General features: G+C 42.6%; 1 protein-coding gene across 1 annotated transcript in view; it reads left to right on the top strand.

Annotated features, from left to right (window-relative positions):
- Itpr1 (inositol 1,4,5-trisphosphate receptor type 1) overlaps window positions 1–26,246 on the top strand; it is a 324,501-nt gene that overhangs the window by 11,308 nt on the left and 286,947 nt on the right. The window contains exons 3-4 of the mRNA XM_060383882.1: window positions 11,825–11,933; window positions 16,040–16,110. Coding sequence (XP_060239865.1) covers window positions 11,842–11,933; window positions 16,040–16,110 — 163 coding nt within the window. The 5' untranslated portion in view covers window positions 11,825–11,841. The remainder of the gene's footprint in view (window positions 1–11,824; window positions 11,934–16,039; window positions 16,111–26,246) is intronic.

The following is a 26,246-nucleotide window of genomic DNA, read 5'->3' on the forward strand; positions in this document are numbered from 1 at the left end:
TGTTTCCAGGGTAGATTGTTCAGCAGATGTGTGTGGAAGTCCAAGTAGATTTGTGTGTGAAATACCTGAGGGGAAGCTTGCTGGAGATGGAATCCAGGGATTTTGTGTGTGGTAGGCAAGCTCGTTACCACTGAGGTGCAGCCCTAGCCCTAAAAGGCATCATTTAAACTAGACAGTTGCTCTGAGCTTCAGATTTAGAATGACTGTTTCTGGGATCATCTTAAAGGGCCTTGGAACTGAGATATTCACTTCCTTTGGGACAGGCTGAAAATGAAAGCATTTGAATACAATTTTCTATGTCCCGAGCAGTGGTTTTTATAACAGAATAAATTACATGGTGGCTGGAATGTGGTATTTCCAAGGATGGTTTCTGATGGGGACATGACAGTGGCCTATGTGTGAATGTGTGGTGAGGCTGGGATGGCATTGTATCCAGCTCGAAACTATTCTGAGGCTCATCCTACTTTCACAGCACAAATTGCATCCAGCATCTTTGCCGTACGAAGGTCAGAAATGAATCCCGAGAGAGCCAAGAAACAGAAACATACTGTTGTAAAGGAAACCTTTTCCTCTGTCTTGGGAGAGTCAAACATAAATGTGTCGGGCTTTCTGTGCCCTGGGTTTGCAACCATATTACCATATATGTACCCCGATGAGGACATGGTGAGGAGACTTTTGTTTCTCTGAACAGTTTCCTTGGCCTCTGGCCAGGAGATTGATCACATGCCAGCCACCCTTCCTTCTTGGGGCATTCCTTCCTCTTCCCTCAGAAAAACCTGATGGCTTGCCTAACTCTGCCCAACTAAAGGCCAAACGTGACATGGTGTCTTTTTGTATTGGTCCTTGACCTCAGTTTTGAGAGACCCGCTTGTACTCCAGATGCTTTAGGCGTGTCTTCATGCAGAAAGCCCATCTCTACCTACCTAACTTTAGACAGATCTTTTCATGTTATTATTTTTAAATGAGGCAACATATAATCAGAGTTAGAGGACTTTGGCAAGAACTTGTTGGTTTTGTTGTGCGGCATAAGAGCTATGCAAGCATTCTACCCCCTCCTCTGTGCATAGTACCTTTAGTTTTATTAGGAATGGCATGGAGAATATTCTGCTGGAGTTGGTGCTGGCATGCTTTTATATGTGTAACTTGCAATGTGTCTCGTTCCTAAACTCACCATTTGAAGTTGCTTGGGAAGGGCTTATCCTCAACTTACTCTATGAAGCCTGTAAGCAAACAGCAGATTAGAAAGTACAGAATTAGAAAGTATAGAGATGAGGAATGTCTCCCCGGTTCTCTTTGTTATGTGCTAAGCACACATGCTTTTCCTTTTTTCTTTTCTTTCTTTGTTTTCATTGAATCCACATCTCACCTTACAGAACAGGAAGCTGTGGGACAGAAAACTAATTAACTTCTTCAAGGTTCCTTTGAGTAGAGGCAAGAGTGGGCCTAGACAGTTAAAGAACACATGCACCTAAAACAACAAAAAAGTCCCTGGGGCCTGGCTCCATTCCTCTATCTCCCTATTAGAGTTGCATACTTTATGGCCTGCTGTCTGTTTTTTAACCAGCCCGGGCTCTTTCCTGCCCTTAGGGTCAGCATTTTTTCTTTCCCTAGTGCTCTTCTGCCTGACTCCTACCCCTTTCCCTATGATTGCCTCTGTCTTCACTTTCATATCTCAGACTAAATGTCTTATCTGATTTTTCTAAACAAACATAAGCTACTGCTCAATTCTATCACCCAGTTTTAATTCCTACTCTTTTTTGGGAGGTGCTGTTGTGCGTGTAATCCAGGGTCTTGTGAATACCAGGCAGGTGCTCTCCCATTGATTTACATACTAGGCCGGTTCAAAATCTCTGCGTTAGAATGTTTGTGTTAAGACAGGGTCTCAACTGTTTTGGATGTGTGTGTGTGTCTTCAGGACAGGATCCTAATGTGTGTTAAATGTTAGGATATGGGTGTTTTTTAGGTTGAGTCACAGTTAGTGCCAATCAAAGAGCAGTTCATCTCAGTATTGGTTTCAAATTCTTGGGTCCCAGGGTTTCTTTACATGCTTAAAAACTGTCAGGAAACTCCAAACACTTCCATTTTTGAAATGAGATATAGTTGCTTATATTTATCATATTAAAAACATTTTAAAATGAGTATAGTAAGATTGTTTTTTTTTCTTTCCCAAATGATAAGATGATAATATTCTCTAGGACAAAACAAAGCAAAATTTAACAAGATGGCTGGGTATGATAGAGCGTTCCTTTAATCCCAGCACTCCAGAAGTAGACAGGCAGATCTCTGTTGAGTTTGAGGCCACTATGGTCTACACAGTGAGTTTGAGCTAGCTAGCTTTGTGTATTGAGGTGTTCTCTCTCAATATTTACATATGTATATGTATGTATATATATTTATGTGATATATTTTTTGTAGATACATATCTATCTATCTAGAGATACATGTATATTTAAAATGAGGCATGGTATTGGTGCGTAGTTTTGTAGATTGCTTTAAGGCCTAGTTGAATGGAAGAGTCACAGAGCATACATCTGCATTGCCCTCCAGTCTGTTGTGATGTCACATCTTGAAGCTTGTGAGTAACTCTTATGTACACACAAGAGACTGGGCAAAGAGACAGAGGGAAAGGCTGAAGGCTTTGGTAGCAGGATGCAACCCAACATCCCTAAGGCTGGGGGCTGTATCATTTCTTCTTTTTCAGGAAGAAGTGCAGGGCCATGCATTTCAGCAGTCTTAGCCAAACAAAATTGCTCTGACAACTTGGAGGGGGCTAATCTTATTAAGTTTCTAAGAAGCAACGTAGTAAACAGCCTAGAAGCTGTGCGGTGGGAGGGGTCATTCCGGGACTGAGAATAGTAGCTTGAAACAAAAGAAAACAAAACTCTTGTCAGCTGCTACTCCACAGTCTGTGTTGGGCTCTTCTTGCAGATTTTGGCTACATAGTAAGTATTCTTATGGAAGTTAGGTTATCTTTGTTGGAAATGTAGCTCACTGCTAAGGTGCTTGCCTAACATGCCTAGGTCACACACAGAGTTCCATCCCCAGCACTGGGAACAAGAAGTCCAGTGGCTAGTATACCAAGGTTTTATGGCTGTCACGCTCTGCTGCAATTACAGTAAAGGGATCAAGGGTGGATGCTGTCGATGATACACTGGCCTGCTGAGCTGTTAGAAAAGATAAAGTTGTTACAGTTCAGACTTCTGGGGAATAGTTTATGTGTCCCTGGGCTGAAGCATGCAGGTTGTTTGTTACTGTGAAGGTAGTTGGGCATCAAAGCATCTGTGAGGGGTTTGGTCACCCAGAAATGAATGGTGTGCTTGGGAGACTTAGGTCTCATTTAAGGTCAGATTGTCAGTGGACTTTGTGTCTTCCTCCGCTATTGAAAGGGAACTGTTCAGCTCCCACAGCCAGTGAAAATAGCCAGTGCCTTCACTGTAGCACAGAGAATGCTGGCTATTCTTGGCACAAATGTGCAAATAAGTGTTTTTTTTTTTGTTTGTTTGTTTTTTTTTTCTTCCTTCTTGTTTTGAAAGTAGGCCTTTCCCTGTAGCCTAGGCACAGACCTAGAACTCAGTGTGTAGCCTAGGCTGGCCTGATGTTCGCAGTAAAGCCCAGGCTTGAACCTGTGGTTTTGAAGCCCACAGACTGGTGCTAAGTTGGCTCTTGTCTTCCTTGAGCATCTTGTCTACTGGTGAGAATCCCGTGATAGACAACAGCTTTGGTATTCTGGTGACTTCTCAGTTAATTGAAAGTGTTTTAATTTAGACTCAGTTTGAGGAGTTCCTAACTTTTAAATTCTGAGTTGTGTGCGTAGGCGAAAGTTAAAAAATTTTTTTTAAGAAAAAGGAATCTAAGTGCTATTATTTAAGTGTATGCAGGAGATGTAATAGATGGAAAATGATAATTAATAAGTTTTTTTTTTTTTTTTTTTTTAACCACAATCAGAGCTTTTAGAAAACGAACTTTAAACCTATCTGGAGCTGCTTAAAATTAAATGAACATAGTTCTTTTTCAGTGAGGTTGTGCTTCAGCCTGTTTTTACAGCAAAGTAGGAGAGGTTTTAAATAATTAAATTATCAGCCCTTTGAAGAGATCTCTACCATCCCCCTTCCCAGCAGGGCCTCTGGTTTGATGTGGGAAGAAGAAGGAGAGGGGGAGTGGAGTTGTGGGTTGGCTTTCTGGGTGGTGTGAATTTGGGTACCTGGGACATGCTGTACTGACAACAGGCGCCCCATGGGCTTGCAGAGGATTTAAATATCTCTGGGCCTGTGTTTTTTCCAGTATTTTTTCTTAGCTGTATCAACCAAGTAAGAAATGTATTTCAGGTAGAAGAATCACAAGTTAAAGGCAGAGGTGAATGAAAAGGTTGAAGTCAGGGTTTCTGTTTCTGTTTTATTCAGGGGACAAGAATGAACACTTAGAGCCAGGTAGTATGTGGATTGTTTGGTTTATGCCCCATAATAATATTGAAAGTTGCAAAGAATTAACTTCCTCCTTCCACCTTATTTTACATGCAGAGGATCTTTGATTCAGAGAAGCTAGGTCTGTTGCTTAAGGACATAGAACCAGAGTATGTGAGTGTTTGAGTCTGTTTCTAAGCATATTCTCTTGTCAGCATTCTTAAGCCGTTTTTCCCCCCAGAGCCAAAGACTGAACCCAGGGCCTAGCACTTGCTAGGCAAGCACTCTACCACTGAGCTAAATCCCCAACCCCCTCTTAAGCCATTTTTGACATACATAGTGGAGGTCAACAGGGATGGGCTTAGAGGAGCTGTCTCAGAATAAAAGAAGTTTGTTTCTTCTTTATTTCCCATCGAAATCTAAAAAGGGCCACTAGAACTAAGTTCTATGTATCACTGACCCAAGAGTTTATAAACTTAGCTTTAATTAGCCTTAGAAAATAACCATCCCAAGTAGTATCGGGAGGTAACATTGGTCACAGATACTATGGGATCTTGGTGACATGGGATCCCAGTGTGGCTGTTCGTCATGTCCCAGGTGCTGGGCTGCAGTGGCCCTTCCCTTGTGAGTTTGCAGTGTGGAGAAAATAAGTCAGAGAGCAGACAAGTGATGGGCAGTCAATGACTGTGGGTCCAGGAGGGCAGCGCAGTGCATCAAGGGAACTGTGGGTGCATATAACTCCGGGTTGGGAGCAGACAGTGCTTATTAATAGTGGGGTTGCAGAGTTGTGCGATTTAGGCAGATAAGCAGTGTGGAGGAGGGAAATGAGTGCCACAGGCAGTAAGGACTCTGGGAAATCTGGGGAATTTGTTCACTGTAGTTGTCATGTTGAGGGTGGAAGGGCAAAAAGGACTAGAGAAGATTTTGGGTATTCTCTTTTTATTATTTTTATTTTTATTTTTTTGAGGTAGGGTCTCTGCTGTACAGGCTGTCATGAAAAGCCTTTGCTCAAGCAGCCCTCCTGTTTGAGCCTCATAAATAGCTGAGATCATAGGTATGCATGCTGCACCTAGCCCTAATTTTGGAACATCGTGAGAAAGGCTCTGGTTGATGTTTCTAAAAGATTATGCTCTGTGCATTCAGAATAGATTAAAGGGGAAGCTCATGGCTTTAGAAAGATGAAAAGACTTCTAGATGAGTTGAACCCATACCCAACATTTGTCTCAAGATAGCAACATAATCTCGTGAATTTACTTAAAACGTGTGTGTTTTTTTTTTTTTTTGTTTTTTTTTTTCTCTTTTCAGTTTTGCTTTTGGTATAGCTTAATTGCTATTAGTTTAGGGGTGTGAATTTTATTAGAGATGCCAACCATGAATTTAAATGTCAGAAGGCTAGACCCTTTTAAGAGTCTAGTTAAGAAATGAAACTTAGGGCTGGAGGTATGGCTCTGTGGTTAGAGCACTTGCTGCTTGTCAGAGGACCCTAGCACCTGTAAGGCAGCTCACGACTGCCAGTACCTCAGTCCTGGATGGTTCTTAGTAAGGGTACTTACTAAGTGTATGTAGCACATATATGATCAAGCAGTCACACACGCTTACATACATAGAAATAAAAAATTAAAAAAAAAGAATATTTGAGATTGGGGGTTAGTGTGCTTGCCATGGAAAGGTACAGAGCACATTTCATATTTCTGGAGACCACATAGCTACCTGGCCTGTAATTCCAGCCTTCAAAGATGGAGGCGGAAGATCCCTGGTAGTGAGACTAGACATGTAGGAAAGCGCTGACTTTGAATGAAAGACCCTGGGGTTGAGGATGACTTCTGACATCAGCCCTAGCCCTGCTATGGATATGCACACACATGCATATGTGCCCGGCATATGCAAACGTGTACACACAAGCAAACACCACAGGCATACACGTAAAGGCAAATGGGGGAAAAAAGATGATACTGGTTGAGAATCTGGTGAAAAGAAATGGTTAAAAGAAATGAAGGCTTCAGTGATATTGAAGTTTAAAATCATGGAGACTCACTGTTCAAGCCAACCTCTTCAGTCTTTTATTTGACAATCATTTTCTGAACACCCACCGTCTGCAAGGCATTGGTGTTGGAGACGCAGTTGCGTAGAAAGCAGAGCTCTAGAATTGCCCAGCCCTCAAGGGTGTCAGACAAGCATCACACAAATAGACACGAACTTATAACAGAGATGCAGGCTGAGAAGGAGCAGTCTCCCTGGCAGAGTTTAAATAAGTTAAGGAAGCATTTGCCTTCCTCCAGTGATGGCCTGGTAGGAATAATAACTGAACTGAGATTGGAAGGGCTTGCCTTCTCTAGAGCTGAGGGGGTGGGTCAGGCAGGCGGCTGTGAATGCCTTACAGCTTATGAGGCTGTTGTGGGCAGCAAGGAGCAGGAGCCTAGAAGCTGTTGCCAGTGATACGGTTTTATAAAGGAACAAGCAGAGCACATGAGAAGACCCAGGGAAAATATCTGAGAGGCAGAGAGCAGCGTGGACAGTGAGTGCCATCCCCGCCGGCATTTATTCTCAGAGCAGATCTCTGTGTTCGGTTGTTTGTATTTGCTCCTTCCTTAGGAGTGAAGTCAGATATCCCTTTTCTTTACCCAATGCTTGGGCAATGAGATGCTTGGACACAGATCGTAGGAGCTCCATCTGGCTGCTGTGGTCCCGGTGTTACAAGCACCTCTCAGGGAAGCCATGTTAATACCCCACTGCTCTGGCCCAGCTACTCTTCAAGAACCCTGTTCTGACAGGATCATCAGCCAGCAGTCAGTTGGGGCGGGTGATAAATGGTGGCCCTTACAGGTCATGGAGATGGCAACACTGCTTTATGCAAGGGCCTTTGTTGGTGCTTACCAAAGTCACAGACCCAGGCCTCATGATGACCTAGTGTATATTTGGGGACAGCAAGGCTTAGGGAAGCTCTGCATTCCTCTACTGAGTAAATGGCAGAACGTGGATTCATTGCAGGTACTCTGAGCCTTCAGCCCTCTGCCTGTCTTCCAGTGAGGTGAGCTCTTGAGACCATACTGTGTGGGGGTGGAAGGAGAGTGGTAAACGTTTGTGTAGGAGACGCTTCTCAGCAGTCACAGATTCAGAGGCCATTGAGACTTAAGAGGACAGGTGAGAAGGGCAAGTTTTGGGAAGGGACTGCCTCCCTGCAGGGACAGCAGTCATTTTTCTAGCAGTGCTGCGTGTTTAAGCGGTAGCTGAGACTTTCCAGAGGAGGCGTTTTTCGGGATTCCAGCAATGAACAAGAAATGGCATGATATGCTTAGTCAGTGGTTCGTGCCGTTGTGTATTCTGTGTCGTCAGAAAGGCCTGCATGCTTCATTATTGGGAGTTGAGAGTTGCTCTGTATTGTTCAGCCTTTTCCCAGTAGAAGGATCAGGAAAGATAATTATCTTTCCCTAAAGTAAAATACATCATCGTGGGTCTTACAGGGGTCATTTGTTGCAATGCCTAGCTGGGTTTTCATACAGAAGATCTTTTTTTTTTTTTCTTCTTCTTCTCTCCCTTTATGGAGGTTGAAACCTTAGATTTTGCCAGAATTATTTTTTATCTCTTAACTGCAAAATATAAAAATAGCTAGCAGTGAACACCGAAAGAATGTCATCTGCTGTCTCAGGCACTTTGCATGCATGATCCCCTCCTTTCCCTCTGATATGTCTCTGAAGTGGGTTCCCAGGGTACAGATGCATACAGAGGTCTGCATAGGCTGAGAAACAATGGTAGGCTTATAGCAATATCTTATGTGCAGAGAGCTGGGATGGACTCTTAGGCTGACAGCTGAGCCTTTTTTGTAGAGCTGTTGGCATGGAGCCCTGGGTGTCCTTATAGTATTGGAAGTTTCACAGTTATGACACAGTACCATGGCAGGTTGGTTCCTGCTTTGTTTTTCTCATACTGACTGGGTCATTGTGTATGAGGGACACTGGGAGCCCTAAGTGCATCTGGTAGAAGCTTTCAGGCACAAATGGTCCACAATCAGATAAAGAAGTGGCCTCCCACCCAGCTTCTAAACAACAGGAAGTCTTCCTGAAGATTGTTGCCAGGCCCACTTCCCACCTCTTCCCTCCAGTCTGTTATTTTGGCTCTGCTGGCCTGAGTTTTCCCTTTCAGGACGGATACAACTGATAATTGCTTCAGGGTCTCTGCTCCTAGCTCTCCACTATCGCTGGCCCACTACAGGCAGACCAGGGGAGACCCAGAGGTTCCCAGCCATACATGGAAGCTCTTTGCCTGCTCAGATCTTGCTCAAATCTTGTCCAAGGAGGGAATCACTGCCTGATGCCCCAGGCAAAGAATTCAACCCAAGGATCCTTAAGTTTTTTTTTTAATTGGGACCTTTGGCATAGTGCCCAGTTGAAGATCATTAACTGTGGGGGGTGTACTGGCCTCTGTTTTGGGGGAAATGTAAACCATGGCAAAAGGTTATTTGTTCAATTATCTTGTCTACTTAATAAGCACATGGGTGAGAAAGAATAAGCTTAACCTTTCTTCTGACTTCACAAAAGTGTTAAATGGCTAAGGAAGAAAAATGAGGAATTCGGCATTAGGGAAAAATGAATTAGAATTGTTCATAAAGAAAAAAATGTAGAGGGGGGGGCTGTGGTTAGGATGTATTATATGAGAGCAGAATAAATAAAATAAATTTAAAAACAAACAAACAAACCAGTTCTCCATTGTTACCCAGAGAATAAGAACAGTCAACCTTTTCGCCTGTGTTGTGGGATTACTGTTGATGGGAAAGTCCACTTCGGAATTCAGGAGACTCGTATAACTTTGTGCCTCCTGCTTTGTTAATTAACTGTGACGAACATGTGAACCTTTGTGTTCCTCAGTTTCTCCAACAACATAGGGCAACAGCGGTGATGCCTGTCTCGCACCAGGCCACATTATCTGGAGGATTCGGAAAGAGCACAGTGAACGTTAGTCCTCGACAGGTGTCAGCTGTTAACTTGGCAGTGGGGCAGTGGAGGACCATAGTACTCAGAAACTGTTTCATCTCTCGGGGTCTCAGACGCTAAGCAGGGTGGTGTCTGGTTAGAACCTGGATGGGACAAATAGAACTAATGTAGACTCTTAGTGTCCAGTGCAGTCTGGGAACCTATTGTGATTCTCAGGTTATAACCAGCAGGCCTTACTGGTTATGTCATGCTTTGCCACTGCAGAACTGGGTATTATCTGCTGCTTTACAGCAAGGGAAGATACCCAGAAGATGATGCAGATTTGAAGGACAGCATCTTACTGCTGCTTTCTGGCTCGGTCTTCATTGGAGTCAAAAGCCTGGGAGGAGGGCTTTAGTCACCCTGGTTAGGCCCTAAGTATATTCCTGCCCTCCTGCATCCAACAACTCCCCATTGGTCCTTTAGGAGGCCAGTATGTACAAACACAAATATAGTCTGACTCAGAATTCAAACAGAAATTGTTTTCTAATAATTAGTCCTACAGATGGGCTACACAACAGAGCACTTGCCTAGCATATCAGAATCCTGGGTTCAATTCCTTAATGCCAAGGAAGCAAAGTGATCATCTTGGGCTTTTACTATACATGGTCTCCTGCCTTTTCACTGAAAATATACACAGTTTTGGGTGGAGGACATGGCAAAGAAGTAGAGCCCAGCATACAGACAGTGCCTAGCAGTGACCCAGCTATGGTGTCCATGCTTTAATCTCAGCACCAGAGAGAGTCTGTGTCAATAAGATCTTGAGTTCAAGGCCAACCTGGGCTACATCAGACATACGATGCTATCTTAAAACCCTTTCTTTTTTCAAAAGGAAGAAAATATTGGTTCCAGCAGTATACTAACTTTCTGGCCCTTTGTGATAAAGCTTTTAAATGGAAGGCCATAAAGTGATTTTTTTTTGTGGGGGGGCATTCCATTGGTGTCTCTTTTATGTATGTTATTCTAAACATTGGTCCGGCTGTAGATATAACATCCTTAGGAAGAAAAAGCAACGTGATTGACAGGATTCTAGAGAGCAGTTGCTGGCATCTTGCCCCTCTACATGCTCTTTGGGTGCCCTTCCTCTAGAACTGCAGATGGGGGTTGCTTTGTCTGAGAGTCACATTCTTGGTTGCTGACTTTTCTATAAATATGTGTGAGTCCCTGCCCCTCCTCAAGTGACCGGGTTGTGGGGGCAGTGGGCAGCTTTTCCTGTCACTTCTCCGAGGCAGGGGAGGCGCTTCGCTCAACTAGTTTGCTTGCCGCATCTGGCATTCCTGCCGAGGGAAGAGAATGCTTCCAGAAGTTTGCAGAGGAAAACTTGGCAACCCTGAGGACAGTTGAAAGGGAGAGAGGACTCTTTACCCCTCCACATCATTACAGCTCTTGCGGCCTTGTGGAGTACATGGTTTATTTGAGTCAGTAGAGGAGGAAAGGTGTTTAGAGGAGTCTGGGCTGAGAGGAAAACCCCAGCACTTGATGGCTCTCCACACCAGGTGCCGAGGAAACACTGGGAAACTCTGGCAGTCCACACCAGCAATGCTGCTCCCCTCATAGGAGTCTGTTTGCTAAATGTCAGTTTAACAGCTTGCAGTTGGCTCCTGTTTCTCACTGTTCATGGCTCTGGTGAAAGATGTTGTTAGGAATCACTTCACTATTGTTGTTGATGTTTGTGTGTGTTTAATAGTTTCTGGGCTTTGTAGAGATTTCCTGGAATGTAGGCATTTTTTTTTCTTTTTTTTTTTTTTAAACTACTTCTAACTAACCATGTATGCCAGCCAGGGAATCTTACTATTGATTAGTGCCCAAATCAGGAAGGGTTTGGGCCTGAGCAAGGGTCTTCCTACATCCAGGAATATTTCCTGGTAAAGAAGGATAGACATGTAACCAGCATTTGTGTGGAGTGTGTTCTGTTGTTGGCCTTTGAAAAGGCCTCAAAGGCACTGTGATACGTGTTTCTGGGTTTCCTTTAATTAATGTCATTTTGTTGCTTTGATTCCTCAACCCAGGCCCCATGGCTTTGCCAGTCCTAAGTTTTTTACCAGGTGTTTCCTTCTGACTTAACATTCCCTGAGCTACTCTGAATATGTTAATGTGTCATAAGTCAAACTTTCCAGTTTCTTAATCACAGCAGAGTCCTTGGCTGGATTCCCTGCTGTCTGTGCAGTCCGTATTACTGAGGGGTCCCAAAGCATTGAACCTGACTTGGGTGTGGCTTTGTTAGAATCAAATGATGATGTGATTGGAATACCCAGAAATGTAATATGCGGGACAGAATGTAGTTACATATGTCCTCCGTTGCCTTGTGGAATTGCCTGCTTGTCAAACGCCTATTTAAATTTGAATTTTAAGTAACGCAACTGGAGAAAATCCAGCCAAGCCAAATCTTAGTGACATTTTTTTTCTCCCTCATCATTTCTCTTCTGCTAACAGTGTTGCATGTTTTACTTTGTCTAGGATTTTTCAACGAAGACATGTCTGACAAAATGTCTAGTTTCCTACATATTGGAGACATTTGTTCTCTGTATGCGGAAGGATCTACAAATGGATTTATCAGCACCTTGGGGTAAGCCTGGAAGTCCTTTTGTGGCTCGGTTTGTTTAAGACATCAGAACATCTGCTTAAAAACTGATTTGAAAGATAAGAATGTTATCAGGTTAAGCGGCTTTCCCAAGGGCTGCTTGAAATCACAATTAATAAATCCTGTGTTAGCGTTAGTCACTTAACCTTTTACACAGAAACATTTCTGTCACTTTTGAAAGAACAAAACCTTTTTAGTTAGGACTCTATTAATTTTGAATTTGTTATAATCTGCTCTTGTTATGTAAGAGAGAAAGTGCTTAAGAATAGGGAAGAAATTCAAAGGTTAGTATACGCAGATCCAAAGAAATGCTTTTTGGCTTTGTAGAAAAGCTTTTTGGGTTGTCTTTTTATACATCAGCTTGTGTGTACTATGAGCAAAGACCATTACTGCTCCCTTGCTTATCGTTCTTCTTTGAAGCAGACCCTTTCCTACTAAATAGCCCAGTGCATTTGTTTTTTTGTTTTTTTGTTTTTTTTTTTTTTTTTTTTTTTTTTTTTTTTTCAGTGCATTTGAAAGTTTCAAATTGCACCAAGTTCGGTAAATTTTTTTTTTTTTTTTTGTTCGTTTGTGGTCCCTTCAATCAGTCGTCACACAGCTTTGAAGGATATAAATATATTCCATCGTGTGCCTCTCTAGTTATTTTCTCCTTTCCCCCTCCTACTCCTGTTGTCTAAGGGAGGAAGTGTAAAGTATTGTAGCCCCTAAAGGCAGACAGAGGTAGAATGGGGGACTATTCCAGAATAGTTAGGAATGGACTATCATCTTTGTATAGGAAGGAGTAGCTAGGCCTGGGTGGCATTGTTGACTTTGGCAGGACCTAGCCTCAAATAAATGGAGGCAGAAGGCAGGCCAACAGATTTTCCAAAAACCTCATTCTTACAGCAGCCAGAATGTCCGTTGTAATTATGGCTATTACTGGAAGTGTGCTTATTTTCTGGTATTTGTGCAGAGGTGAGTATTGTTAAGCGCTCATTCACGTTACCCCACCCTCCACAAGGAAATTATTTCAGATAACAGAGTTATACCTCACTTAGACCCGTGTTCTCCTTCTAGGGAGTTTAGTTTCAGAAGTTAGTCACAGCTTCTTCCTAGGCTCTGTCTCTGCGCAGTAGAGCTTACCCTTAACTGTTTATCTTCTGTGACTTCGGGCAAGCAGGCTTCCTGCTACTTCAGCCTCTCTGATGAGAGCCATCTTAGCTCTCCCCTTCCTCTTTTTATCCCCTGTGGTTAAATTTTTCACCCTTATTTTTATTTTTTATTTTTCAGCATTGACTACAATACTATACAGCAGTGGTAAGCGCTCTCTAAGACCTGTGGGTGTTCACTGTGTGCCAGGGGCTGTCCTAAGTCCTGGGCCTCCATTATCCCCCTAACTCTCAGGCATCCCTCTTCATGCTGATAACTGCCATCATCATCATTGTGTATAAAAATGACACTTGTGTGCTTCAGGCAGGTGCAGTCACCTGCCTAAGTTTCATATCTCAGAAGACTTGGGTCACCAAGGCCAGGGGTCCTAACACGTGACTTTGTAGGGCAGTTTTTTCTGGGTTCTTTGTCTGCTTATAGCCTTTCTGAGTGTTTGTCAGCCCTCAGCGCCATCCTATGTCCTTATAGTTAATTCTGGCTCAGATGCTGATTCCCTACTGAGCCCCTAAATCATAGCCTCCCTTTACATCTTCCCTTTCACTGGGACATCCATTATTTTATATTACATTATTGTTTTGAGCCTAGTCTGACCTTGAACTTGAAGTTCTCCTGCCTCAGTTTTTCGAGTGCTGAGATGATCAGTGTATGCCATTCTTAACATTCCTAGGGATGCATGCTCTTTGCTTTAATCTTTTTCTCAAGCACTGTGTGATGACTCTCTCACAAAGTTAGGATGTATGTTTTTTTGTTTTTTTTTTTTAACGTTGGGTGCTGAGCCTTCAGAATTTACCCACACATTTTCGAGAATAGCTTGCATAAAAATTGATTTGGAAAGTTCAATTTGGCCCCTCCTCCCCATTCTCAGAATGGGTTTAACATTCTTGGAGTATCAGTCAGAGACTGTCAGTAACTATCAGTCTCCTTGGGACTTGGTGTCTGGCCCCCAGCCCTGTCCTGTTCATGTAGACCATTGGTGGTTACTTCTTAGTGGCTTTTCAACTCACTGAATGTTAGAATTTCAGCAGGACCTTGCGGAGTCTGTATGTGTGTGTGGATCTACATTAACCTACAGTGTGCTCCTAAGTCAGCTTTGGAGCTTGTTAAGAACAAAGGTTCTGAGATCACTTCCTGGAGCAGAGAACTTCATTGTGCTAGGCCAGGAAGGATGGGGTTGTGACAGGGCCCTGGAATTGGTACAGTTAGAAGCAGAAAGTATCAAAACCTTCCCTGAGAGGAGAATCCTTGAAAGCAGTTCTTTGGCTTTACAGATGAAATTCTGAGACAAGGGCAAAGTGAAATGGCATAACATCATGCCATTAGATGGTAGTTTAGTGTTCTCTATAGTCTACTCCATGAGGCCCATCCTCCTATTACTTTCTCTTACTGAAACCTGACCATTAGTCCAATTTTGCACTGTGTATGTCCTGTGGAGACCAAATCCAGTGTCTGGTACATAGTAAGTACTCCTACCACTGAATTATGTCATCATTGAATTCTGAGCCTACCCCTTTAAGTACTGGGTTAGTTTTGCTGGCCTTACTAGGCTTGTACTGTAATACAAGGGCCCAGGGTAGAGATTTTTATATGTACATTTTATACTCTTGATTTTTGTCGAAAAACTTCAGGCCACTGACCACACTGTACACTGTGACTCTTATGGATGTGTAGTGAGGTCTTGTGTTTTGAGGGGAAAAGGTAGGATCTCTTCACACTTTGATTCACTTCACTTGACAGATACTGAGCTTGAGCCTTGAGCATTTTATAAGCCACAAAGCAGGGAGCCTGTGCCATTGCTACCATGGAGCTTGGTTGGGAGAGTGGAGGAGGAGAGGCAGAATGTTTTTAGTCAAGAAAGCCTTGTGTGGGGTATAGTTTAGTTTAGGAAATGACACTTAGCATCAGGGCCTTGAAAAATGGCAGACTTCAGGAGGCAAAGGGCAATTTTGGGGGAAAGAACAGGAAAGGTAAATTTGATTATATAATGGTCCCAAGAGGTATTTGGAACAAGAGGCAGCATAGGCTAATGGAAGAGGTTCCAAAAATCCTAGCATGGTACCTGGGACTAAGTTCCATGGTCATGTGGGAAATGAGCTGTCTCTCTCAGTTTTAGGAACTTGGATAAGTCATGTAACTTCATAGTATCTCAGTGACTCAAAAGTTCAATAATAAGTATACATTTTTAGTGATTCTTCTAAAAAGAATTATACAAGTTAGATTAGTTTCTAATGAAGTCAGAGTTCGAGTTATTAATCTGTATGTAATCTGGGACTATTACTTATTTGTAATTTCATTGAGCTTTTGAAGTCCCAAGCCCTTCCCATTTCTGTCCATTTGCACTGGTTCCTACCACCTAAAGCTGCTCCACTACTCATCCTCCCATCCCTCTTTCAGCTCTTTCAACAATACATCTGATACATCTTCCTCTTTCCAGTTTCAGAAGGCCTCTGGCACAGATGGCACGTGACTCTTTTTTCTTTCTTCTTAGGTTATAGCTATTCTTATTTGCTTTTATGGCTTCTACACTTGATCCTTGAGCTCCTTTAGGGCTGGGGCTTGGCTCTCTTTAGTCCTCACATCCCAAGACTTGGTTCAGTCCCTGGCACAAGGTTGGCTCCTCACCAACTCTTAGCTGAATGCACTGACCCTTTGCTGTGTCTCAGATTCAGCAATATTGCATGCTGTGTGCAAATCTCTCACAGATGTGGTTCTGGGAAAAGGAGCTGCAGAAAATCAGTAACATGTATATCACAGAAGCAGAGTGGTGGTCCTTTGGGTTAGGTTTATTTCACTCCATGCTGGGAACTCTCTGGCAGAGGAATATGGCAGTCTAAATTTTGCATAGGAAAAGCCTTTGTATACTCTGTTTTTGCATAATGCCTTTTGAGGGCTTCATTTTCCAAGGCTTGGTTTGATACAGCAATTATTTGTTTTTGTTTTCACAGCCTGGTTGATGATCGTTGTGTCGTGCAGCCAGAAGCCGGGGACCTTAACAATCCACCCAAGAAATTCAGAGGTAAAGTTGTGGTTTTGATGGACAGGTCACCTGGACTTACTTGATAGTCTATGAATGGTGTTGCTGTGCCTGTGAGGGCAGCTGGGCCTCCCTCCCTCCGTCTCTCTCTCTCTCTCTCTGCTTCCAATCCCTCCTTCCTTCCTGTAGCAACCTTAGGATTATTTACTTAAGTATCTTTTTCAAAATCAGATTTCAAGTTCTGGCTTTAAAACTTCTTGAAAAAATGTGTAAATAAATTCTCAGTCAAGATTGGCATGGCTTTTATTAGGGCCTTAGTTTGTCTACAGAATATGTGTTGCCAAGTGCTAATTCATCTGAAAGCTTTTCATTAGCATAGCTATTTCTCCAAACAAATGGGATTTAAGGATCCAGTCACAAGGACCAAGGATTATTTCAGAGATCTCCTGATCCCTGCTGGGCCTTGCTAATTCTTAGCTGCTTTACCTGGAATGAGACATTCTTCATTAACTTCTACTTGAGCTAAAAGTTACGGCGGGGCAGCTTTCCTATGCCTTCTGTAGCCCTGTGTCATTAGTTTTTCTCAGCCTGTTGCAGAGTGTTTGGTGTCTTAGATGCCATGGCTTTGTTTCTTTCTTCTGTTGTGACTTGTTAGTAAGCCACATCTTAGAATTATCTGGAGAAGTTTTTCAATTCTGTAGATGCTTTGGACCAATTACATTAATGCTAGAGGTTGGGTACTGTTTTTGTTGTTGTTCTGTTTGGTTTTTTTGGTTGTTGTTTTTTTTTTTTTAATTAATTAATTAATTAGTTTACTTTACATCCTGGTTGTAATCTTCCCCCTTCTCTTCTCCCAGTCCTACCCTCTGTCCCTCTTACCCATCTCTCCTCCACTGTTCCTCAGAAAAGGGGAGCACTCCCCACCCCAGATCAAGTTACTGTTTTTTTTTTTTTTTTTGTTGTTGTTGTTTTTTTTTTGACTGTCCTAGAACTCACTGTGTAGACTAGGCTGGCCTTGAACTCACAGAGATCCACCTCTCTCTGTCTCCTGAGATTAAAGCTGTGTGCCATTGCACCCGGTTCAGCAATGGCATTTTTTAAGGTTTCTGAAATGCTTTAAAAATTACATTATTATTTTTTTGTTTATTAATTTTGTGTGTGTGCACTTGTGTGCCATTTTTTTTGGGGCGGGGGTCAGAGGATGTCTTACTGGAGTTGGTTTTCTCCTCTCACCATGTGAATTTGAGAGATCAGACTCAAATGGCCAGGCAGATCTCTAAAGCGTTTTTCTGCCTGATAACAAGGAGAAATGGATGTTTAATGAAGTCCTACCGGGAGTGTAGCTGCAGACTTAAGTCTGTTGGGTCTTGAGTCTAATGCCTTGACCACTTGGCCATCCTGGTGACACAAAGTGATTCTTCTTTATAGTGGGCTTGGGAACTCATGGCCTCAGTCACAGAGGGTTCCACTCTTACGATTTGCAGACTCTGTCATTTGGGTTCTTAAAATCTTTCTGTTGAGTGATTTAGAGACTGTTTGACTCCTTTGAATGAAGGCTAAAGAAATTAGGATGAAATAGAAGGCAGGCATTCAGATGGAAAGGAGCCATTTGGATGCAGCATAGTGTTGAGCTGTATCCAGTTGGCATAAGACTTTCAGGAGAACGTTTTCACCTGAAGATGAGCGAAAACTATTTTTTTAAAAACGCGCCACAGAAACTTGAAGCAGCTATTGCTTCTGCTGAATTTTTCTTCATGACCTCCTCCCTCATGTCTCATTCTAAAACAAAATCTTGAGTGGAGCAGAAATGAAAGATTCTATCTAATGACCATAATGTCACTTACAGAATTAATTTCCCACTCCATATTGACTGTGTTGGTCACTGTGCTGAGAAAGGATGCTTGTCTGTGTTAGCTCAGTTGGAGGGTCATATCTTCTCTGCACTGGGAATAGGCTCACATCTAAGTATATCACCTGAAGTCACATAGCTAGAGGCAGGCTATTACTTGAGTAATCTCAAGTTTGGCTGTGCAAGGAAATCACCTGGAGAGCTATGAAAAATACTGATAACTGCACTCACCTGCCGTGTTCCTGATTTAATTGGGCACTGGGATTTTTTTAAAGCTCCCTGGGTAATTCTGTTGTGCAACCACGGATAAGAACCATTGCTAATAGCTGTGAACTATCAACTTTCTTCCTGAGGGAAGGGCTAATCTAGGCTTGGCTTTTGCATGTGGGACACAGAGAAAGGATGCTTGTCAGAGTGGCTGTTGGGTCCAGGGGGACCTCTTGTTCCATCCCAGCCTTGGGGATCAAGATGAACCTGGAAGAGATTTTAATGCAATGAGTAAAGGAAACCAGTGGCTATTCAGTATTGTTTTAGAAAATATTGTCAAATATTATTTTCATTTTTAAGTTAACAACATTGTACCTATATGTGATTTGATTTTGGTAGACATTATGGAATGCCTCAACTGGGCTAATTAACATGGGTTTCTTCATGTTGCTTTTGTGACTTGAGTTATCCAAATTTACTCTGAGGTTTTCATGTCTTCACTGTTTTTGTCGCCTATTGTCACCGAGTTGTAACTTCTGAGTCTATTCCTTCCATCTAAGTGAGATCTTAGAGCTTTTGACCGATCCTCTTGCCAGCCTTCCATCTTAACCCCAGTATTTGGTCTCTCCTACTGTCCGCCTCTCTGACTTCATGTCTCTAAGATTTCATGACTACGTGAGACTGTACAGTATTTGTTTAAATGAAATGCCTTGGTTCCTTTAACATCACGTCCCCTAGACTTGTCACCACAGGTGATCAAGTGGCTGTTTCGAAGAGACTTAAATCAATACAACAGCCTGGTAGAGGCCATTTGGAAACATCTAGTCTCCTTTTATTTCCTGATTTAGTTCTACAGGTAGGAACAAGTCAGTGACTTACTTGGTTTATTGATTTTTCTAGGTAGTTTCTAGGATGTGAACTGTTTTGTGCTAGTAGAGGCATCTGGCTTAGAATAAGTTGTTCTGCAGGCTTAGTTCTTTTTTTCTTTTCTTTTTTTTTAAGACAGGGTTTTTCTCTGTAGCCTTGGCTGACCTGAATTTGCTTTGTAGACCAGGCTAGCCTCAAACGTACAGCAATCCACCTGCCTCTGCCTCCCTGAGAGGCTTTGTGAATATAGGTCAGAGCTGCCTGTTTGCAGAGTGTCAGTTCCATCCATGCAGATAAGAAGCATGTCACATCTGCCTCTGCAGGCTGCTGCAGAGCTGGAGAGATCTCCACCAAGGGACTTGGGCAGGAAATACTTTAAATTGTTTGAAAACATCTCTTCAGCTGTGGTGCTGGCCGCTTCAAGAATTTCCACCCCCTGAAATGAAGAAAAAGGTCTCCCTTTTGGAAGAGATTGTTGCCTCTTGACCTATAAGTACATTTTGAAATTAAGGCCATTTTGGTGGTTTAGAAATTGTGCATGGGGCAGATAGGTAGTTTTCAGGCATTTCTGATCCATTCTTCATGAAGCCTTTGCACCCTGCAGTTGAACAAGCACATATGGAAAAAGAAGGATGCTGCCAAGCAGCTCTATGGGATGATGGAGTTTTTATCCGAGCAATCAGCAGAGCTATGTTGAGTCACTTGGGTTTGCTCTCATTTCCATTGTTGGCTTGCCAACTGATTTCCTACAATGAAAACCATTATAACCTGTTCCTTAGTAAACGGAGATTGGAGGGAGCTTGTTTATGTTCTGTTCCCCATGACATCTGACTTTGGGGACTTCCTAATTTTGGGAGTTCCTCCTGAGATTTGTAACCCTGCAGTTCAATAATATGAAACCTTAGACGAGTGAGCCTTTTTGGATTCAAATAGTTTCCACAGATATTTTATTTACCTGTACATTACTGGCCAAATTATTTCACCTCTGTAAGCCTGGTTATATCAATTGTAATAAAAGAGAAATGTGAGCTGGTGGTGGTGGTGCATGTCTTTAATCCCAGGACTCTGGAGACAGAGGCAGGTGGATTGCTGTAAGTTTGAGGCTAGCCTGGTCTACAAAGCAAATTCAGGTCAAATTTAGGTGGATATCTGTGAACTCTGTGAGCTCAAGGCCAGTCTGGTCTACAGAGGGAGTTTCAGGACAGCCGGGGCTACACAGAGAAACCCTGTCTTGAGATACCTGTGAAGAACTTGGTGCTAGATGAAAGAGTCAGTTGTGACAGTGGATCTGGAAGACATTGTGGCATAGCAGGACAGGGGCAGGTAGAGAAACACTGTGTTTTCACTCTCGGGGAATCTGAAATATCATCTCATAAAAATGGGGTGCCAGAGGCCACAGGGAGTTAAAGGGGGAAGGTGAGAGGGAAGAGTCAGTGGATACAAGGTTAGGAGGTTCTAGTGCGTTCTAGAGAGAGTACAGTAGCTATGGTTAATGATCATGCAGTGAGCCTTTGGAAATACTTAGAAGAGGTGATTTTGAATATCTATACCATGACGAAGTTACAAAGAGGTAGAATTCCTGCATGTGCGAGGGCATGGATTTGACCTCTCGAAGCACAAAGAAAGAACAGAAACAAAACGATAACTACTTAAGGTGACAGATAAGCTAAGGAGATTTATGTGTAAAAATATGAGTTGACACATCACGTTGTACCCCTGCTATGTATTAAAAATAAACATAAATATATATATATATATATATATATATATATATATATATATATATACAAGGACTCCTCAGCCTAGATTCCGGGTCCACTGCTGTGCTGTACAAGATGCATGTTCTATGTAATTTCCTGAGCTTGTTTGCCTACCTGTAGACTAGGGCAGGGGCTGTTTCCTTCCTTACAAAGGTAATAGAATTGAAGACACTGTGGCTAAACAGTGCTTAGTATGGGTGCCTCCTTAATGATACTAGCTTTTCTTTTGTACAGTGGATGCAGAAGGAGGAGTTGAGCATTGAGTGCCCTCAGTTTTGTCTGATGCCTTCAAGTGCGTTTCCAAAATGAATTTCTCCTTTTATTCATGTAATTTCCCTGGCCACACCCCCACAGACTTTGTATGGGAAAAATTTTGTGCATCTGTTTTCATATTAAACAAGATCTTTCCCGTTATCTGAATGAACGTGAACTGTGCCATTGCTCTGTGCGGTGATGAGGAAGCACGGCGATCTGAAGTCTTTCAGGTTCCTTGGTTCTTCTGTCAGTTCCGTAGTGTTTGTTTGCGTGTACTAGAGTCTGCACGGTGGGGCAGAATCACTGTTATCTCTGACGGGTGTTAGCGTTGCCCATACTATAGAAACAATTAGGAAGACAAACCTCGGATTGAAACCAGGAATAGAAACTTTGTGGTCAGTGAATTCCTTTCTCTGTATTACCTTTTGCTCTTCCCATCTCTCCACATCTCTCCCTGTTTCAAGATACTAAATATAAAAAGCACTTTCTATAAAAGAAAGGGGTTTTGTAGTAGAAAGAAGGGATCTTAGGCTTTTTGAATTGGTTGCGGCATCTGTTGTGTAATCTTTCTTTCACAATGGAGCAGTGGTCAAGTTTTTGTCCTTAATACTTTCACTGTACTAGAACAACCTTGGCCTCAGATTCTTGACCTTGGACCTGTGTTAACTTATCATCATCCCTAAACTGCAGCACCTAAATTGATAGAAACCATTGAGCTTCTTAAAAAAAAAAAAAAAAGCTGTTAGAAGAGCTGTTTACATTTACAGGGGGTGGGGGTGGGGGGCGCTAGGCATGGTGGTGCTGCATACTGCAATCCCAGCATTTAGGAGGCTGAGGGAGGAGGAATTTGAGTTGAGGCCTTCCAGGACTACAGAGGGAGACCTTGACTCAGAGAGAGGGGGTTGAGGAAGGACAGGGGGGGAAAGAAGGGGTAGGGTAGGAGAAAGAGAAATTGGCCAGGGAAGATTTGAAGAAACCAAGCTCAGATCATTTAAGTAGATACATGAATATGGGAGGGGCCTGAATCAGGCTGCAGTGTACAGGCATGTTCTGGGTGTCTTCCCTGCCCTTGGTTCCCTTTCTCTTCCCACATTGTAATGGATTTCAAGCACTGTTATTCCACCTAAGCTGGCATATGACTGAGGCAACATCGTGCACCAGCTGCTGGCTGTGCTGACACAGGCAGGGGGTGTGGACAGCAAGTTGAGTTAAATATAGTTTCCTGTGCTTTTAAGAATCTTAGGCTTTTCTGGAGAGACAGACCCATGTTATATTTAACAGCTGATCCCACTGATAGATCATCTACTTTGTGCAAAGCATTGTCCTGATGAGTGACTTCTTCTAATCTGTATGTGTGTGATCCATGGCCTTGGGGTAGATATATTGATGGTCCCATTATGCAGACGAGGAAATGGAGACTCCAAGAAGTTGAGTGACTTTCTCATAGACAGTCAGATGTCCTTCCTAGGCTGGTTTTCATTTATTCAACAAACATTTATTGGTTACCTTCCATTCGTCTGCCATTTATTCTCCAGGGAAAATAATTACCAACATTCTCTGGGAAGTCGTTTGTTCCCACAATGCAGCAGTTATATATGCAAGCAGAAGGGTAGTAGTCAAAAGTATTTTCCCTGTGGATGATGATGCTTTTCATAGGTGCCTTCTCTTTGGCTCAGCAGCACCTTTCCAGAACAGAGCACATCTGTCTTATACCTAATGCTATTTATGCTAACAGATGTTAGCAGCTGGTCCAGTGTTATGTCAGGCATGACTGTCAGTCCTGAGAACTAAAGGCCGTGCTTTCCCACCCTTTGCTCTATAGATTGTTTTCAACTCCTAGCCCAAGGGTTCTCTAAGGGCATGAACCTTGTTACTGGCATAGTTTCTAAGAGAGAATAGGTAAGACCTTACTTTTCTGTTCTTAAATTCTTCCTAGCTTTTACTCAGGATTATTTCAATGAGAAGGAATGCTAAGAAGGAAAGAAGGCTTGGATCGTTTGGTGTAATAAGTCATTAGTTGTTCCCAACACAAGCTCAGGGATATACATAATGTCCACAAGATTTGGGGCATATTTGTGGTGTATGTAAGGGTCCAGGGCTGTGTAGCCAGTATCTGAACATTTCAAGCGGAGTGTTGGTTGAAAGTCTCTGGTTCCTCAGCCTGGGCTCTGCATGAGATGGTGACAACCTGAGATTCTAGCTCTTGGAATGAACGTGGGAAAAGAGTATGTTGCTTTCCTTGGTGGGTCTCTCCTGGCATGGCTATGGATTTGGGGTTCAGGCTTGCCTTTTCACCTTTGCCGGTCCCTTTGTTCTCCATTTCCAGAGTTCTAGCAGAATGTCAGTCCCTCTGTGAGGGGTCTTTGAGAAGGAGGGGAGTAATTTAACCTATTTCATATCTTGTTTCATGTCTCATCCATGCACTTTGCAGTTGGCCTTGAAACTGGCAACTTTGGTAGGTGCCTCCACCAAGACTGGCCTATTTCAAGGTCAATGATACAAATCAAATGGTAAAACCTATTTACTTGTCATAGACCTGCTTGCGCTTTTGGTCTAGGTAGGACACTAAGGAAAGGGTACCATCTGAGGCCAAAGTTAGAGCCTGGCCAGTGTTTACCACAGACGGCTTCATTATCTTGGAGGAATCATTCTGTATTTATGTGTCAGTTTCCCCATTTGTTAAGTGCAGTTTAAGTGAAGTATCTCCCCAAATCCACTCCAACTCCAGACATTGCAGCCTGGTCTGGAAGCGGGCAGGTTAATAGCTCACAAGAGAGCATTGGTATTCAGGAGCATTGGTATTCACTACCTAGAAGCAGATCTCTATTTCCCTGGGATTACAAGTTTTCTCTGTCAAGATAAGAAGGAACCCAGCCAGACTTTCACCCTGAGGCCAGAAGGAGACACAGCCAGGATCTTGGGTCACAAAGGTCTTCCAGGGTGACTATAACAAGCTTGCTGGCTTAGCTTTCTCTCAAACCCTGCTCCTTTGCTGCACATTGTTTTAATTGTTGCTAAGCAACATTCTTTTCTTTTCCCTCCCCTTTCTTTTTAGCAAGGCATCCAAGGAATGAACCCATATCTTATTTAGTTATACCCACATGCAAAGGGGAGGACCTAACTTAAATTTTGTTTGTTCTTCTGATTCTAATGCATGACAGGAATGCAGAACTTACTTTTTGTCTGTCTTGTTAGGGCAGAAAAATCAGTCTATTTAAGGTACTTGTCAGATACGTGCCACGGGGCATTTTCAAGATACCACGCATGTGCAAAGCTGCCTTGTAGGAGAGGCTCTTGCAACTTGTTCTTTATTCACGAAGTCAATTCAAATTTAATGAAAAGATTAGTAGGTTTTTATAATCTTCATTTTAGATTTACTAGCTTATCTCAATCTTGCACCAACAGACTCCATTTAATGGGAACAAAGCTGTAATTTAAATCAATTCCCTGGGCAGCCTAGAATGCTTCCAGGGTATTACACAATCAGTGGGGCTGGTTCCTGTAGCTTGATTATTTCAGGAGTCCCACACACTCCTTCAAGTGGCTCCATGTGTTTCTGCCCACCTTCTTGAAGATACGAGATGTGTGTCCAAGTGAGCATGGATACTCTCCTGCTCCGAGTTCATTCATTTTTGAATATTTGAGTCACCCGTGGAAAATAGAACTCAAACGTCTGTTTCATAGTCACCCTAATAGTTAATTCACTTGCTAATGGAGAATAATTTTCAGCTGTGTATACTGAAAATGTTCCCAGCAAAATAAATATGATTACCATGTCGTCTAATTCAATCCCACTGATGCGATGTGGCTTCCTCCATTCAAGAACAAATGGATTTTGAAGTCCCAGCCAGAGTAATTGGGTCAAATTGTCATATCATTGTATGGTTCTTCTGACAGCAGTATCTAGTAGATGATTAAGGACTTTTCTTTTGGCAGAGAGTTTTTATAATCCTGTCTTGAGGGCATCGATGAAGATGAAAATGCAGGAATCACTTGAATTTATGATAACTTTGTTCCTTCCTCACTTAACATGAGAAAATTGGGGCTGTGTAACTAGTTGGCTGGGGCCAGAGAATAATGCCGTGTCAGACTTAGAGTTAGAATGTACCCAGGCAGTCATGGATTAAAACAAAGCAAGAATGTGTTGTCCCATTTTTCCTGTATTTATTACCTGCCTTCTATAAATACAAATAAATGGTTCCGAGTGCTTTGTATGGTCCTTAATCAAATTAGTTAAATCTGTTTACTTAATTTCATAGTTTCCTTTACATACATTGGGTTATTTAATTTTAGAACAATTCTGAAAGGAAGGTGCTTTTTTATGGATGGGGAAGTTGACATACAAGAGGTAGGGTGTTTGGTCCAAAATCATATGGCTGGAAACAATAGAGACAGAATGGAGAGCCAGGCAGTCTGGCCCCAAAGCAACTAACTATTTTGTCCCTTTCTTTGTGACCTCCCCAAATATGTCATTCTGAGTTGCTTGTATGGACCAGATACTTGCTAACTGTGACCCTGACCTTCCTGTGTAGTGTTTATTACAGCTGTCTTTACTTTTATCTTTCCACCTAGGCTTTGGGTCATGTAGAAGTACAAGTTGCCTGTCTGGCCCGGTGCCTGTAATGTCGATCCTTAGGAAAAGCCAGTTGAAGAGGAGTCAGTGTTTTTCTTGGTGTGACATTTCATGGTTCCCAGCCCAACTGTGTTTTCATTGATGACATTTTAAGTCAGCTGGCCCCTGATCTTTTTAGTGTGCTGTCTCATGCTCTAATCTCTTCCCAACTACATGAGTCTGATAGTTCTATAGAGGTTTGTCTTCTCCCTGGAACAGTGGGCTGCGGTTGTTCTCATTCTTTGCTACACATAGGATCTTGATTACCCCTCAAGGCTTGGGTTATAAAGGCTTGAGCAACAACAGTGTGGTGGTACCTTTAAGAAGTGTGGCCTAGTGAGAAGAGTTCAGGTCTCTGGTAGGGGTGGTGGTGGGGGTAGGGTATGTCTTGGACCCCTTGTTCTCTCTCTCCTTTGTTTCCTGCTGAGTTGACACCATAGGCTTTTACTCTAATGTGGTACTTTGCTGCAGGAATAACTAGTCATGAGTTTCAAAACTATGAACCAAAATTTGCTTTTATAAATTGATTATCTCAGGTGTTTCTTTTCACGAGAGGAAGCTGATCCATCATGAGGGGGTATTTTTTGGTTTTCCTGTGTTTTTTAAACTATAATGTTGAATCTTTATT

Source organism: Meriones unguiculatus, chromosome 5 (genome assembly GCF_030254825.1).
Source record: "Meriones unguiculatus strain TT.TT164.6M chromosome 5, Bangor_MerUng_6.1, whole genome shotgun sequence".
NCBI classification, from domain to species: domain Eukaryota; kingdom Metazoa; phylum Chordata; class Mammalia; order Rodentia; family Muridae; genus Meriones; species Meriones unguiculatus.